General features: G+C 43.9%; 1 protein-coding gene across 1 annotated transcript in view; it reads right to left on the bottom strand.

Moving 5' to 3' along the window:
• The window catches only part of Slc6a3 (solute carrier family 6 member 3), a 38,179-nt gene extending 24,934 nt beyond the window's left edge, over positions 1–13,245 (bottom strand). Inside the window, exons 1-3 of the mRNA XM_052159871.1 lie at positions 12,960–13,245; positions 10,823–10,954; positions 6,960–7,191 (exon numbers count right to left, since the gene is read on the bottom strand). Of these exons, the coding sequence (XP_052015831.1) occupies positions 6,960–7,191; positions 10,823–10,954; positions 12,960–13,245 (650 nt within the window). The remainder of the gene's footprint in view (positions 1–6,959; positions 7,192–10,822; positions 10,955–12,959) is intronic.
• Positions 13,246–14,394: the final 1,149 nt, after the last annotated feature.

The raw sequence follows: 14,394 nt of genomic DNA on the forward strand, positions 1-14,394 counted from the left end.
AGAATAAATACAAATACAAATAAATAATAAAATGTAATAGAACAAAGACCCAAGCTTCAGATGAAGCAATAACCATTAGTGCTATAAAGAGTAAGAGACAAATTAGAAGTATAATTGAGATTTCAAAGACCATTCTCAGTAACTTATTAAACAAGTAAACAAAAAAATCAACAAGACCTGAACATCAATCTCAAAATGCATAGTTGATATTCAAATAATTCTATATGTTGCCCAGACTAGCCTCAAACTCCTGGGCTCGGGTGTCCTTCCCACCTTAGACCCCCAAGTTCTGGGACCACAAGGATTCACTGTGCACCTTGGCTGGGATATATGCAGAACGACCCTACAGGCTTGTCTACAGCCCAGTCTTATGGAAGAATTCCCTCATTTTGGATGACTTTAGCTTTGTCAAATTGACCTAAAACTATACAGCACAGGATGTAACTTTATGGTAGATTCCTTGTCTAGCATAGTCAAGGGTCTTGGTTCAAGACCCTTAAAAACAAAGAGACAAATGGTTTAAGAGTCAGTAAAATAAAAGTAATATTGTGAGTTGGTCAGTTTTTAGACTTCACACTCCCATGAGGACACATCCTTTCATTTTTTTCTCCTGAAGTAGTTTTTATCACTTTTATCTTTGGCTTCTGCCTGGGAAATTGCTGGAAGAGATGGCTAACTGGGGCATGGAGCCTACTGCGGTCAGTCTCCACGATATTCCTTCCATTGTTGTCCTTGGTAGACATGGACCAAGCTGATAGTACACACTATCCAGGCACAATAACCAGGTCTGCATGTAGGGCTGGCCATACCTGAGGAGTATACCTTATTCTGGACAGCTGGCTGTAGAATCAGAGCCTGGGGATGACATGACCAATGTTTGGTGTCCCACCAAAGCCTGGTTTCTGTTCTCCAAGGATGAAGCAGACACTCTTGTACTGCTCTTTTCATTGTTCCTACCAATGTCTTAGCTGTCATATCCACGATGTGACATCACACACATGCAGGAAGGGTGGGACTGCTCCCCATGGATACCTGTGTTACGGGACACAGCTTTCTTGTCAACCACAAGCTTGGTCTTTACACACTTCATAGGGCAATCTCCATTGTCTGTTTGTCCCCACTATGTCCTAGTCACCATTAGTAATAGATCAGTGTGTGGCCAGGGCTACACGTCTTCATGGAGTACAGAGTTGGAGACTTCTGCTCTGCAACCTTCCTTTCCAGACTTCCACAGCCTAATTTTAAAAGATAACATCCTTTCCTTCAACATTTACCAGAAATATATAGACTAATTATATTTTCCCTCTAATTTCCTTATCTGAAAATCACACAGAGAAATCAGTGCTTCCATCCAAAGAGAAACCAAGAAGTTTCCCAGACTCCTCACCCATGCTGATATCTTTGCTCTTTCTAAGTGCTTTAAACCACATTTCAGTCCAGCCAGCCATTGTGAAAGTCACATGAGCTCACCCTTTTCTCTGTGTAGGAGCTAACCCCTACTCAAGCTTGACTTGACTCTTAGCTTCCTTTAGTGCTACTGATAGATCTCCCAAACAAATCCTGCAGCTGGGGGTCCTTGGACACTGCTTTACTCACAGTCTTGCTGATCCTACTTAGGTCAGATACTGCTCCCACAGATAGGGACACATGACAACCTTACACATTATACATTATACATGTGTATAAGGTTGGGACTTTTTTCTTCTTAGAGTATTCAGTAAGGGAACTGTAATGGTGAACAGGCCTTTAAAAAACTAAACCAAACTAACTAAAAAGGCAAAGAGACAGTATCCAAATTATCAGAATCAGAAATGAAAAGACATAACAGCAGACACTAAGGAATCCTAAGAATCATTAGATATTACTTCAAAAGTCTGTATTACACAAAATTGGGAAATATAAATCAAACAGACAATTTTCTTCATAGATGCCACTTACTAAAGTTAAATCAAGATCAGATAAACTGTCTAAACAGTCCTATAACCTTTAAGAAAATAGAAGCAGTCATTAAATGTCTCTCAATGTAGGGGGAGGGGAGCCCGGGGTCAAATGGTTTTAGCACAGAATTTTACCAGACTTTCAAAGAAGAACTAATACCTATATTCCTCAAACTATTCCACAAAATAAAAACAGAAGGAACACTGCCAACTCATTCTATGAAGCCACAGTCACCCTGATACCTGAAGCACACAAAGACTCAAAAAAGAAATAAAATTTCAGACCATTTTCTCTTAGGAACATTGATACAAAAATACTCAACAAAATACTTGCAAACGTCAAAAACAATCATCCACCATGATCAAGTAGGCTTCATCCCAGGGATGCAGGGATGGTTCAATATATGAAAATCCATCAATGTAATCCACCATATAAACAAACTGAAAGACAAAAATCATATGATTTTCTCATCAGATGCTATAAAAGCCTTTGACAAAATCCAATACACCTTCATGTTAAAAGTCTTGGAGAGAGCAGGGATACAATGCACATACCTAAACACAATAAAGGCAATATACAGCAAGCCAATAGCCAACACCAAATTAAATGGAGCTTAAAGCACTTCCACTAAAATCAGGTACAAGATAAGGCTGTTTACTCTCCCTATCAATATAGTACCTGAAGTCCTAGTTGGAGCAATAAGACAACTAAAAAGGAGACCAAGGGGAAATAAATTGGAAAGGAAGAAGTCAAAATATCGCTATTCACAGATAATATGATAGTATACATTAAGTAACTCCAAAAATTCTACCAGAGAACACTTTCAGAAAAGTGGCTGGATACAAAATTAACTCAAAATAATAGTCCTCCTTTAAACAAATGGTAAATGGACAGAGAAAGAAATAGGGAAACATCACCATTTATAATAGCCACAAATAATACAAAATATCTTGATGAAACTCTATCCAAGGAAGTGAAAGATATATATGACAAGAATTTCAAGTTTCTGAAGAAAGAAACTGAAGAAGATATCAGAAGATGGAAAGACTGTCCATGCTCATAAATCAATAGGATTATCATAGTAAAAATATCACCAAAACGAATCTACAGAATCAGTGCAATCCCATCAAAATTCCAACTCAATTCTTTACAGACTTTGAAAGAGCAATTCTCAACTTCAAATGGAAAAACAAAACCCCAGGGTTACCAAAACAATCCTATACAATAAAAGGACTTCTGGAGGTATCACCATCCCTGACCTCAAGCTATAGTATTGGTATAGAAACAGGCAGGTTGATCAATGAAATAAAATCAATGACACTGAAATAAACTCACACACCTATAAACATTCCATTTTTGACAAAGAAGCCAAAACCATACAATGGAAAAAAGAAAGCAGCTTCAACAAATGGTACTAGTCTTTTGGATCCCTGCATGTAGAAGAATGAAAATAGATCCATATTTATCACCCTGCACAAAACTCAAGTCCAAGTGGATCAGGGACATCAACATAAAATCAGATACACTCAATCTAGTAGAAGGGAAAATGAGAGAATAGCCTTGATCACATTGGCACAGGAGAAAACTTCCTGAACAGAACACCAACGGCTTAGGCACTAAGATCAACAATCAATAAATGGGACCTCGCAGAACTGCAAAGCTTCTATAAAGCAGAGTGCACTGTTGATAGGATAAAGCAGCAGACTACAGAATGGGAAAAGATCTTCATTAGCCCTAAATCAAATAGAAGACTAATATCCAAAATATATAAAGAACTCAAGAAGTTAAACTCCAACAAACCAAATAACTCAATTAAAAAATAGGGTACAGAACTAAACAGAGAATTCTCAACAAAGGAATATTGAATGGCCAAGAAGCATTTAAGAAAATGTTCATCGTCCTTAATCATCAGGGAAAATGACTAAGGCAAATAAAAATAACTGAGATGCTACCTTATATCTGTCAGAATAGCTAAGATTAAAAAAACTCAAGTACAGTACATGCTGACAAGGTTGTGGAGCAAAGGGAACACTCCTCCATTGCTGGTGGGAGTGCAAACTTGTAAACCAGTTTGGAAATCAATTTGGTGATTTCTAAGGAAATTGGAAATAGTTCTACCTCAAGATCCAGCTCTACCATTCCTGGGCATATACCAAAAGATGTTCCACCTATGGTGGACAAAGACCCTTGCTGAACTAGGTTTATAGCAGCTTTATTAGTAATAGCCAGCAAATGAAAACAACCTAGATGTCCCTCAACCAAAGGATGGATAAAGAAAATATGGTACATTTATATAATGAAACAATAGTACTCAGTTATTAAAAACACAGATATCATGAATATTTATAGGCAAATGGATGGGACTAGAAAATATCACTGTGAGGTAATCCAGACCCAGAAAGATATGTATAGTATGCACTCACTTATAAGTTGATATTAGCCATAAAGTACAGTATAACCATGCTATAATCCTCTCAATTAAGCTAAGTAACAGGGAAGGCCCAAAGGATGATGCTTGAATCTCATTCAGAATGCAATATAAAGTAGACATCAGAGGTGGATGGAGGGAGGGACTGGCCAAGAGAGGGCAAGGGGATCAGGTGTGTGTTGGGAAGAGAACTGGGAAACAGAATGGAAATCGATGTGGGGACATCTCTAGGATAAGTTAGAAACTTGGGACAAGGGAAGTCCCCAGGAGTCTATGGGTGTGACCCCAGCTGAGACTCCTAGCTACTGGAGATGTGGAGACTGTAGTGGTCACCTCCTGTAGACAGGCAGGATTTCCAGTGGAGGGAGAAGAACACCAATCCACTCAAAAAACCTTCAACCCCAAAATTGTCTGGTCTACAAGGTGTGCAGGGATAAAGACAAAGCAGACACTGAGGGAATGGCCAACCAATGACTGGCCCAACTTGAGACCTACTCTATGGGAGAGAGCCAACCCCGACACTATTAATGATACTTTGTTATGTTTACAGATAGGAGCCCAGCAAAACGGTCATTTGAGAGGCTTAACATAGCAACTGATGGAAACAGATGCAGAAACTCATAGCCCAATATTAGGTGGAACTTGTGGAGACTTGTGGAAGAGTGCGGGAAAGGATTGAGGAAGTCAAATGGATCAAGGACACTACAAGAAGACCTATAAAGTCAGCTAACCTGGGCCCATGGAGGTTCACAGAGACTAAACCAACAATCAATGAGCATGCAGGGGCTGGACCCAGGTCCCCTATACATTTGTAGCAGATGTGCAGCTTGGTCTTTATGTAGGTACTCTAACAATTGAAGTGGGGTGGGGGCTGTCTTTGACTCTGTTGCCTGCCTTTGAATCCCTTTCTTCTAGCTGGGCTGCTTTGTCTGGCCTCAGTGGGAGAGGATGTTCTTAGTCCTGTTGCAACTTGATATTGCAGGGTGGGTTGCTTTCCTTTCTCTGAGGAGAAGGGGAAAGGATAATAGGGGGAAGGGTCTGTGAGGGTGGGATTGGGAGGAGAGAAAGGGGGCTGTGATTGGGATGTAAAGTGAATTTAAAAAGTGCACTGAAATCTTCAACAGATGGTGGGACTATTCTTTGAGAAATGCCATTGCTGATTTGCTTGTCACAGGAAAACAAATGGGTAGTGCTTCCTTTCACCTCCCCAGAATTTCAGTAACCCTAATGAGCACAACTTTTAAAACAGGTGTAAATGAACCTGCTTGCCCTTAAAGCAGAAATGGCTTAATTTCTATTGGTCAAAGCCCCTTCTGCTAAGCTTCTGATTCTTCTCTGTAGTCCAGGCTGGCTTTGAATTTGCAATTCTCTTGCCTCAGCCTATTGAGTACTAAGATCAGAGGCACTGGCCCAGTTGCAGATTCTTCTGCTAAGTGGTAAGTGAACTTAAATAGTAACACATGTTCAAATAGACCAGCGAGAGTTCAGTCCCACAAAAAAAGTCAGTGTCCATGGGAAAATTCCGACCTTGACATAACTGATTTGATGCCGTTTCCCCTTGTCTGTCACAGAAGCCACACTTCAGCAGACCCTGCCTTAGCTGAGCAAGCCAACACCAGCAGTGTCCCAGGAGAGGGAGGCAGCTCCAGAGTCCCATGGAGGAGTCAGACTTCCTTTCATGTTTGTAAATTTACATTTCCATAGCTAACACCTTGAAAATCATTCAGAGGAAAATATTGCCTTTGACAGTGTGGCTCTTTATGGTAAGCATTCACATTCATACACAGATATATCCTTGTGCATGTATACATACATAAGCACACATGTTCACAGATGTGCACACACATATGAGTGACTGTATGCATGCACACATGCCTAGATTCCAAAAGAGATCAATAATGGGCCTATGGGGTGAGTGTCACAGCTCTTCCAGGATAGGCCACCTCATGAAATCAAATTTCAGGAAGGGTACTAGCCTAAAGGTGGGTAGCAGAAGGCCATGCCTGCCAAAGAGACAGAAAACTAAGAAGGCATTGGGGAAGGAACATTAGCACCATGCATGGGAAAGGGCTATAGCAAAGTAAGTGAAGAAATGTTTATAAAGGAGAAAACCTCATGGCAAGGGGACAGCCCTTACAACATATCAGCAGCCTGCCGAAGCTGAGGCACCCAGGCAGCGATGCTCAGAGAGCTCCCTTTCTGGAGCTAACAGAGAACTTGCTTGTTCTATGCCTTATGCCCTGGGAGCCTGAAGCCAGAGCTCCCCTTCCTTCTAAGCAATGCTTCTATATCTTGAGCAGCTTCATCCCACCCATGATAGGGGTAGGGTAGAACAAATGGACAACAGTCTAGGGTCCATCCCTCCTGAGGCCCCCATCATTAGAGTTTAGCTAAGCATGTATAGGACTATCCTTATGCAATAATACTGCATAAGGAACAGGGCTCAGCAGCTATGGGCAAGGATAGGGACTTGTTCAACACAGCTTTGAGAAAAACAAGGTGGGGTGGTATCCTCAGTATTGCACCTGAGTTCCCAGACCTGCCAACCCTCCCATTCTCCAGACAGGATAGGAAGAACTGACCACTCACTTACTCAAAGTACTCAGCAGCTGGCGTGGTCCCAAAGGTGTCATTGAGGCCCAGGCCATCACTAGAGTTGCTGGGATGGGCATCAGAGCAGTTGGGGCTGTTCCAGGTGTTGTTACAGTGGGTCCATGGGAGGTCCATGGTGAAGGAAGAGAAGAAGTAGTGCAGTGCCCATGCAATGATGACATTGTAGAAGAAGCCCACGTAGAAAGAGATGAGGATGACAGTGAAGCCCACACCTGTGGTGACAGTAGAGCCAGCATCAGCAGCATGCCCCTTCCCAGCATCTACTCACTCTGAGATGGGGCACTGACATCTCTTGCACTCCACAACATGATAACACTCGGGAAGGATGGGTAACAGACTTTATTCTGTGATTATGGAGAAAGGGTTGTCACTTTTCAAAATTGTCTGTATCTACCTGAGAGACAATGAAAATCAGAGGGATTATTAAAGGTCATCAAAAAATATCTGAGACTGCTCTCTGAGCATTCTAGTACCCCTAAGGGTCAGCCATAGATACACTAGACCACCTAGGGTCACCCATAGCCACACCGAATTATGGCCATTTGTTTCTACCACAGTCACTCAAAAAGCAGCCAGGGTAATTCAGGCCCTATCTATGGTCATCTACAGCTTCCTTGAATCACTAAGGAAAACCAAGCAAAGTTATCTATGGCTACTAGATCTACAACAAACTTTTAGAATTTGTTCATCATGAATCATTAAGAGCCAACTAGAACATTTTTTGGGCATCCACAAGAACTCACGTTTATCCCAAAACTATCAAAGGGTAAACAAGATTACCCATTATTACTGAGGAAAATATAGGACCACCCAGAATCATATGGACCATACACAACCACATCTGTTAAGACCACCCAGAGTCTTTCAAGACATAGCCATTGATACCTACTCATACCCTTTCCCCAAGACCATCTAGGACAAACACAGTCATCAAGCATGTTCACAGCCACTCAGAACTGTCCAGGTACAGGTAGATTGGCAAGGGACAGGATAGCCCAACTTCTCTCAAGGAAATGTTCAGTCTTTTATCTCACAGTTGTGCTGGATATTTTAACTGTCATCTTCATTGTCCATGTAGAGCTTAAATTTATTAGCCATGAAAATACAGATAATTTTCTTAAACTTTTGAAGATATAAAGAAGGAAAGAGAAGGCATGTTTTCTGATGAAGGGTCAGAAAAACAAGCAGGAAAGACACTCTGGGATTGTGTGGCTGGTGTGACATTGAACAAGCCAAGGTGTGTGTGTGTGTGTGTGTGTGTGTGTGTGTGTGTGTGAGAGAGAGAGAGAGAGAGAGAGAGAGAGAGAGAGAGAGAGAGAGAGAGAGAGAGAGAGCTCAGACACTAGAACTGGCATTTGCTTCTTTGAATGAATCTTCCCTAGCCTCAGGTTAGAGATGAGAGAACATCTCTGACTGAGATCCCACACCTGGGGTCTACAGGCTCTTCACACATCCCTGCTTCTGCTCAAGCATCCCTGACTACAGACTTATCTCTGGAATGGATTGAAAGCTGCTGAGGAATGGGGATAGGATCACCAAAACCTAAGGTAGCAAGTTCACTGGACTCTGCTCACATTCTCTCAGCTACCCAGTCACATAGCCACAGTCTTCTGTTCTCTACAAAGCTATCAGTACCAATACCTGTTCATCCACTGTGCTCCAAGCCAAGTTTTGAGAACCTCGTAGTACTGTGAAGCTCTTCAAAATGGTTTACTGATATTTTACAAACAGAAAAAATGCTTTAGTGGTTTTGCAGAAGAGCTTTTCTCAGACAGCCTTTTATGCTGCCAGGGTTGTCCTAGAATTTGCAATCCTCCTATCTCAGATTCCTTAGTTCTGGGATTGTTGAGTACACCATCACTAACTTCCAACTATTAAGAGAGAACTTTGTGCTGTGAGAGTAGGTCTATGTTTGAGCTAACTAGTTTTCTTGGGCTTGCCACAGCCCTGGACACTGAATATTTCCTCCTTTCCTGGTTTCCTGTTGGCCTCAGTCCTTGTGACTTCCAGTGAAGACTAGGATATTGGTTGGTTGTATCCTGTGGAAACCTATGCCACACTCCACAGTCATGGACCATGAGCTTCAAAAAGTCCAGCAGATTCAATTCTGGCATCACATAGCCACAGGATGCCACCAACCTGGACATGTCCTTTATTCAAGGACAGGCAGTCTGGGTCTCCCATTCAGTTCCAAATGGCCACCTGAAAGCCAGATTTGGTTGAAGCTCATCGTGGCTACCACCACAGCCTAAGAAGTGGTGTGTACTCCCTGGGTCACATTAGCACTGCTAGATAGTCTAGGAGGACATGACAAGAGTCATTTTCACCTGGAGCTCTTAGATTGAGCTCATTGACCTTGGCCCAACAAAGCTTGTATAGTAATTGGACTTCAACACAAGAATTATCTCCTAAAGTCCCAGGGTTCTCATGTGCCACAGTAGTCCTTAATTAGAAACCAATGGTGGTGTTGGACAGTCCCATGCAGTTCTCCTAAGTGCTGAATCCTACATTGTGATCACAATGGGGGAACATCCAGTGTCAGTATACATATTCAGAGGATCTGTCTGCCTCTAAAGTTGTGCATGGAAGTTTTGATAAGGTCCCATTTTTACACAGTTTCATTTCACTGTAAACCAGAGAATCATTTTGGCCAGGGCAAAGTTTTCTGCCATTCTTAACATTTACCAGTTGTGGATCCCAAACCAAGAAGCCTACTGTCTGTCTCCAACAGCCTCTGCATTTCACATTTCCACTGTGCAAGAGCAGCATGTTCATGAAGAGCATGGGCTGAGCAGCTGTGAGAAGCCCTTTGCTGCTCCTATTCAGAGCAGCAGTTTCTGGTCTTGGGTGTCAACCACTGGCCCACAGATGCTGCACAGGGGAACTTGGGCTCTGCTTTCTTCTGTGCAGCCACTGTTCAAATACTTCTGAGAAAACCCAATGCTAATCTTTCAAGGGTTGTTTTCTCAGCAAGTGCCAACTACTGGAGGGTAACATCACTGGGTCTCTTCCAAGAAGAGTCTTGAAGTCTCCTAGAACTCTATCTCCTTGGGGTGGCACTGAGTAAGTACAAGGGTGATCCAAAGCTCACTGGTGGTAAACAGGGCTGGGGCAGATCCAGGATTGGCTTTTAACACATGGAGAACCCCTTAGCATTGTTCTAAGTGTCAGTATTTCCCATGCAGAAGGTACTGTGTTCTCTAGCTGGGATCTCCTGGGACAAGGGAGTTGATATCTGGGAAGTATCAACCACTGAGCAGGCTACCTAGACTCAGTGTAAGGTACCTCTGCCTCATAGTTCTGAGGCCTTTTATAAACATTCTGGGGCTCACTGAACTAGACAGATGGTTGATAGACACATGATTGGTGAATATACGAATTGTAGATTGATGGATGAATGATAGATAATTGATAGGTGAACAGATAGTATATATATAGTTGATAAGTAGATAAATGAGTAATAAATGGAGGTAGATGTCAGTTGATAGATGATAGAGAGATGACAGGTTGTTTTTAAATGGTGCTTGCTGGATAGACCATAGATAGGTAAGTAGATGGCTGATAGACAGATGGCAGATTCATAGATAATTTTTTTTATCTTACCATTTTAACACACTGACAAAAATACTGTCACTTAGCTTCAGGGAAGCCTGGCCTGGGAGCAAGGAATGCTCTAGAAGATTCCTAGTCATACCAGTCTTTAAGGTATGTCCTCTAGTAGAAGAGCATGTCCACATATCTACTCAGTTTAGGAAGTCAGAACCTATACATAATGCCATCATCTTGTTCTGAACCCCTAGAGACACAACCGTGTCTTATGTGGGGCACATCCCTGCATATTACCTTTCAAGACAGGGCAGATCTTCCAGACACCAGCAGCTCCTTCTCTGTTGAACTGCCCGAGAGCCAGCTCCATGTAGAAGAGGGGCATCCCAGCAATAACCATGAAGAGCAGGTAGGGCACCAGGAAGGCACCTATGAATAGGACAGCAGCTTCAACTTGGGGGCCACAGAAGGGGCAGTTTTTATTATCTGCATGTGGATCCTGATGTTGCACTCTCAAGTATGACCTTGTCACCCAGCTTCCTGGCAAGAGTGGTAGGCTCCTCTATAGCTACCACTCAAGGGGATATCCTAGATTTGTGGTGATCCCCACCTCCTTGCCTGTGGCAGCTGCTGTCAGTGTTGGACATATTCCCCTTAATGCCTCTGGTTGTCCCCTGACCCCATGTCCTGAGCTCAGCCAGAAGCAAGGCAGTCAAGGCCCTGAACCATATCTCAGGCCAATTTCTAGCACTGCCTGCCCCTTCATGCCAGGCCCCACTTCGTCTTAATCCTATTTGTCCCTGGGGGTTATGGTTCTGGGATCTGTGACCCAGTCCTGGCATTTACAGCCTGCCTTTCTGGAGACGAGAGTTGAGTTTCTGCTGTCAGGAGTTTCCTGGAGCTGGACTGCAGGGCTTGATCTGCACAAAAGCCACCCCCACCCAAGTCTGCTTGCTCCATGAAATATGACTGTGATTGAGGCAGAGATTGGCCATAGCTTTCTTCTGGGATTTGGATGAGCTGGGAGCCTCCTCACCTATGTCTTTGGGTCACTTACTGGAGCTGAGACCTTGGGCATTTCAATTTCAAGAGCACATTATGAGGCCACAGTCAGTGCTCACAGGTTTGCTTCAGCCCTTCCTTCCCAAAGCAACTCTTCATTCCCTGTAGCACTCAGGGAGACCAAGTCATGAAAACAGAGGTCTTTTGGGCTCAACTTGAATTTCTTTGATAACTCTGCTCCTTGCCCTCTTTTTAGCCCTGCTGCACAGCTATGGCTCTAAAGCTGAGATGAGAAGGTAGGGGAACCAGGCTTAGTGGCAGTGCCATAATCCAAACTACTCTAGAGGCCAATGATTAAGGCCTGCGTGATCTGTAGAGTTCAAGAATTGCCTAGGAAACAGTGAAATCCTTACTCCAACTTAAAAATTCAAGAGGGCAATGGATGTGACTCTATGGTAGAGTGCTTGCCAGCATGTAAAAAGCTATGGGTTCAAGTGCTATAACTGTATTTAAAGAATGGAAGGGAGGAAGGAAGGAAGGAGGGAGAGAGGGAAGGAGGGAGGGAGAGGGAGGGAGGGAGGCAGAAAGGGAAGAAAGGAGGGAGGGAAGGAAGGGCAAAGCAGGGAAGGAGAGAAGAGGGAGCAGAGATGGGTATATTTCAGTTCAGGGGCATCTTCTCTTCTCTTCAGTTCAACATGAATTTTTACAAAGTTCAACAGCTTTAGAGACACTGCTGAAGTTGACTGAAAACAGGTTTTGACCTTTGAGAATTTTCCTTCCAAATTAAAAATACTAGTGGAAATAGAATACTAGTGGACTAGTCAGGGCCTAAGGCCTCTGTCTACTTCCTTCTCCTTTCTGCTTTCCGGGTTCCATATTCCTTGGCTGTCAGATTTTCTCTGAGCTGTACAGCTTGGAAAGGTTGGAAACTACTGCTGGTGAAGCAGCCCCACTATCCTATAGGACAGCAGGATTGTCTCACTGAAAGCATTTCCCATTGTATGCACGTTCCTGTGTATGCAGGAGCATGTTTGTAAATACCTGGGAGGCCAGGCATTATTCTTGGGTGTCATTGCTCAGACACCTTGATTTCTGAGAGAGTGTCTGTCATTGGCCTGGTGCTTCCTGGATAGGCTAGACTGACTCTGATTGGCTACCAGCCTCCAGGGTTGTCCCCTCCTCCCAGCACTAACTAGGATTACAAGTGTGCTCACCATACCCTGCTTTTTGTACGTATGTTCTGGAGATCAAACTCAGTTTTCATGCTTATGTAAGAAGCGCTTTACTGAGTCGTCTCCTCAGCCTTTGCTGTGAGCATTTCTTGAGATCACAGCCCACACTGCACCATGGCTTCTATGGCTTCCACTACACCCCCTGAATCCCCTGCCATGGCCCCACCCTCAGAAGACACAGGAGGCCAGGACACACTCACCTCCACCATTTTTGTAGCACAGGTAGGGAAATCTCCAGACATTGGCCAGGTCCACAGCAAAGCCAATGACCGACAGCAGGAAATCGATTTTCTTGCTCCAGGTCTCTCTCTCTTGAGCCTCCACTGGTGTCTGTGGTGGGTTGATGAGGGTGGAGTTGGTCAACTGCACTCCGTTCTGCTCCTTGACCAGGATGAGCTCCACCTCTCTGGGGCCCACAGCATTGGGCTCTTTAGCTGGGGCCACCACGGAAGACATTGGTCCCACGGAACATTTGCTCTTACTCATGGGTAGACTGGAGCCAAGGAACACTGTTTCTTCTTCAACTTCAGCCAACATAAATAAAACAAAACAAAACCACACAGCAATACATAGATTCAGTAGTCATGTCTAGAGGATTCTCAGGTTGAACACAGAGACCTGAAGTAGTCCAAGCACCTGAAATTCCATGGCCAGAATCAAGGATAGATAGGGGATGTATGGCGGGGGTGAGTGGGGGTGGGGGAGGGAGTGGGTGGGGAGTGGGTGGGTGGGTGAGCGGTGAGGCTGGGGGAAAGTGGGGGGAATTCAAAGAGATGGGAGAGATTAGCTATCGAGACCAGAAATAGACACACCCTCTTTCCCGCCAAAGCCCTCATTCACATTAATGCCGGCTTGTGTGACTTCTAATTTGGTTCCTAATAACAATCTCAGATGCTGCCTGCATTGCTTACCCACATTCCCAGGGGGCAACTTTACATCCTGCCAACAGCGGTAGCTCACTTCAGTCTTTGCAAGGATGTGTAGCTTTCTTTATACTTAGGAGTACAATAAAAAGCAAAGTGAATATAAACAAAATCAGCTACAGTAACGGAAAGTTTAAAACAAATCAGGGTTAGGGTTATCGGTTTCTCCAAGGAGAGTGGGTACAAACCACCCTGCCCATGACCATGGCTTCACAGTTAGTTAACAGAATGTCACCAGGGGAAGGATCAAGCCACTGCTACACTAGCAGCACTCCCAGAGAAACCCTGTCTTATGCTTCTGCAGAGCCAGGGCCATGGGGCATAAGGGAGGCAGCAGCACTCTCACCCAGTGACAGCCTGTTTCCACTGAACTCAGACAAGCACACTGATGGAAGCCTGACATCTGGGTGGCTGCTCTAATGGGGTGACTTTCCTCTGCATCCCTAAACAAAAACTCCTGACAGAAGTTATTTTATGCACCACTTCTCTGTGGCCTCTTTACCCTGGTGACAAACCCAAATGCAAATTCCTCACATGTGTCAAAAATGGGCTAAAGGGTTGCAGCTGCTAGGGAGCAGGTAGGACTGCTCCCTAAGTTGGTTGGGAGACAGCAAGGAGCTGAGCAAAGGGCCTGGTCCCAGGCTGCGTTCTCTGCTCTCTCACAGACACAGGTGCAGAGGTACCTGTCTGCCCAACCCTACTCCTCAGCTTA

Source organism: Apodemus sylvaticus, chromosome 16 (assembly GCF_947179515.1).
Source record: "Apodemus sylvaticus chromosome 16, mApoSyl1.1, whole genome shotgun sequence".
Taxonomy (NCBI): Eukaryota; Metazoa; Chordata; class Mammalia; order Rodentia; family Muridae; genus Apodemus; species Apodemus sylvaticus.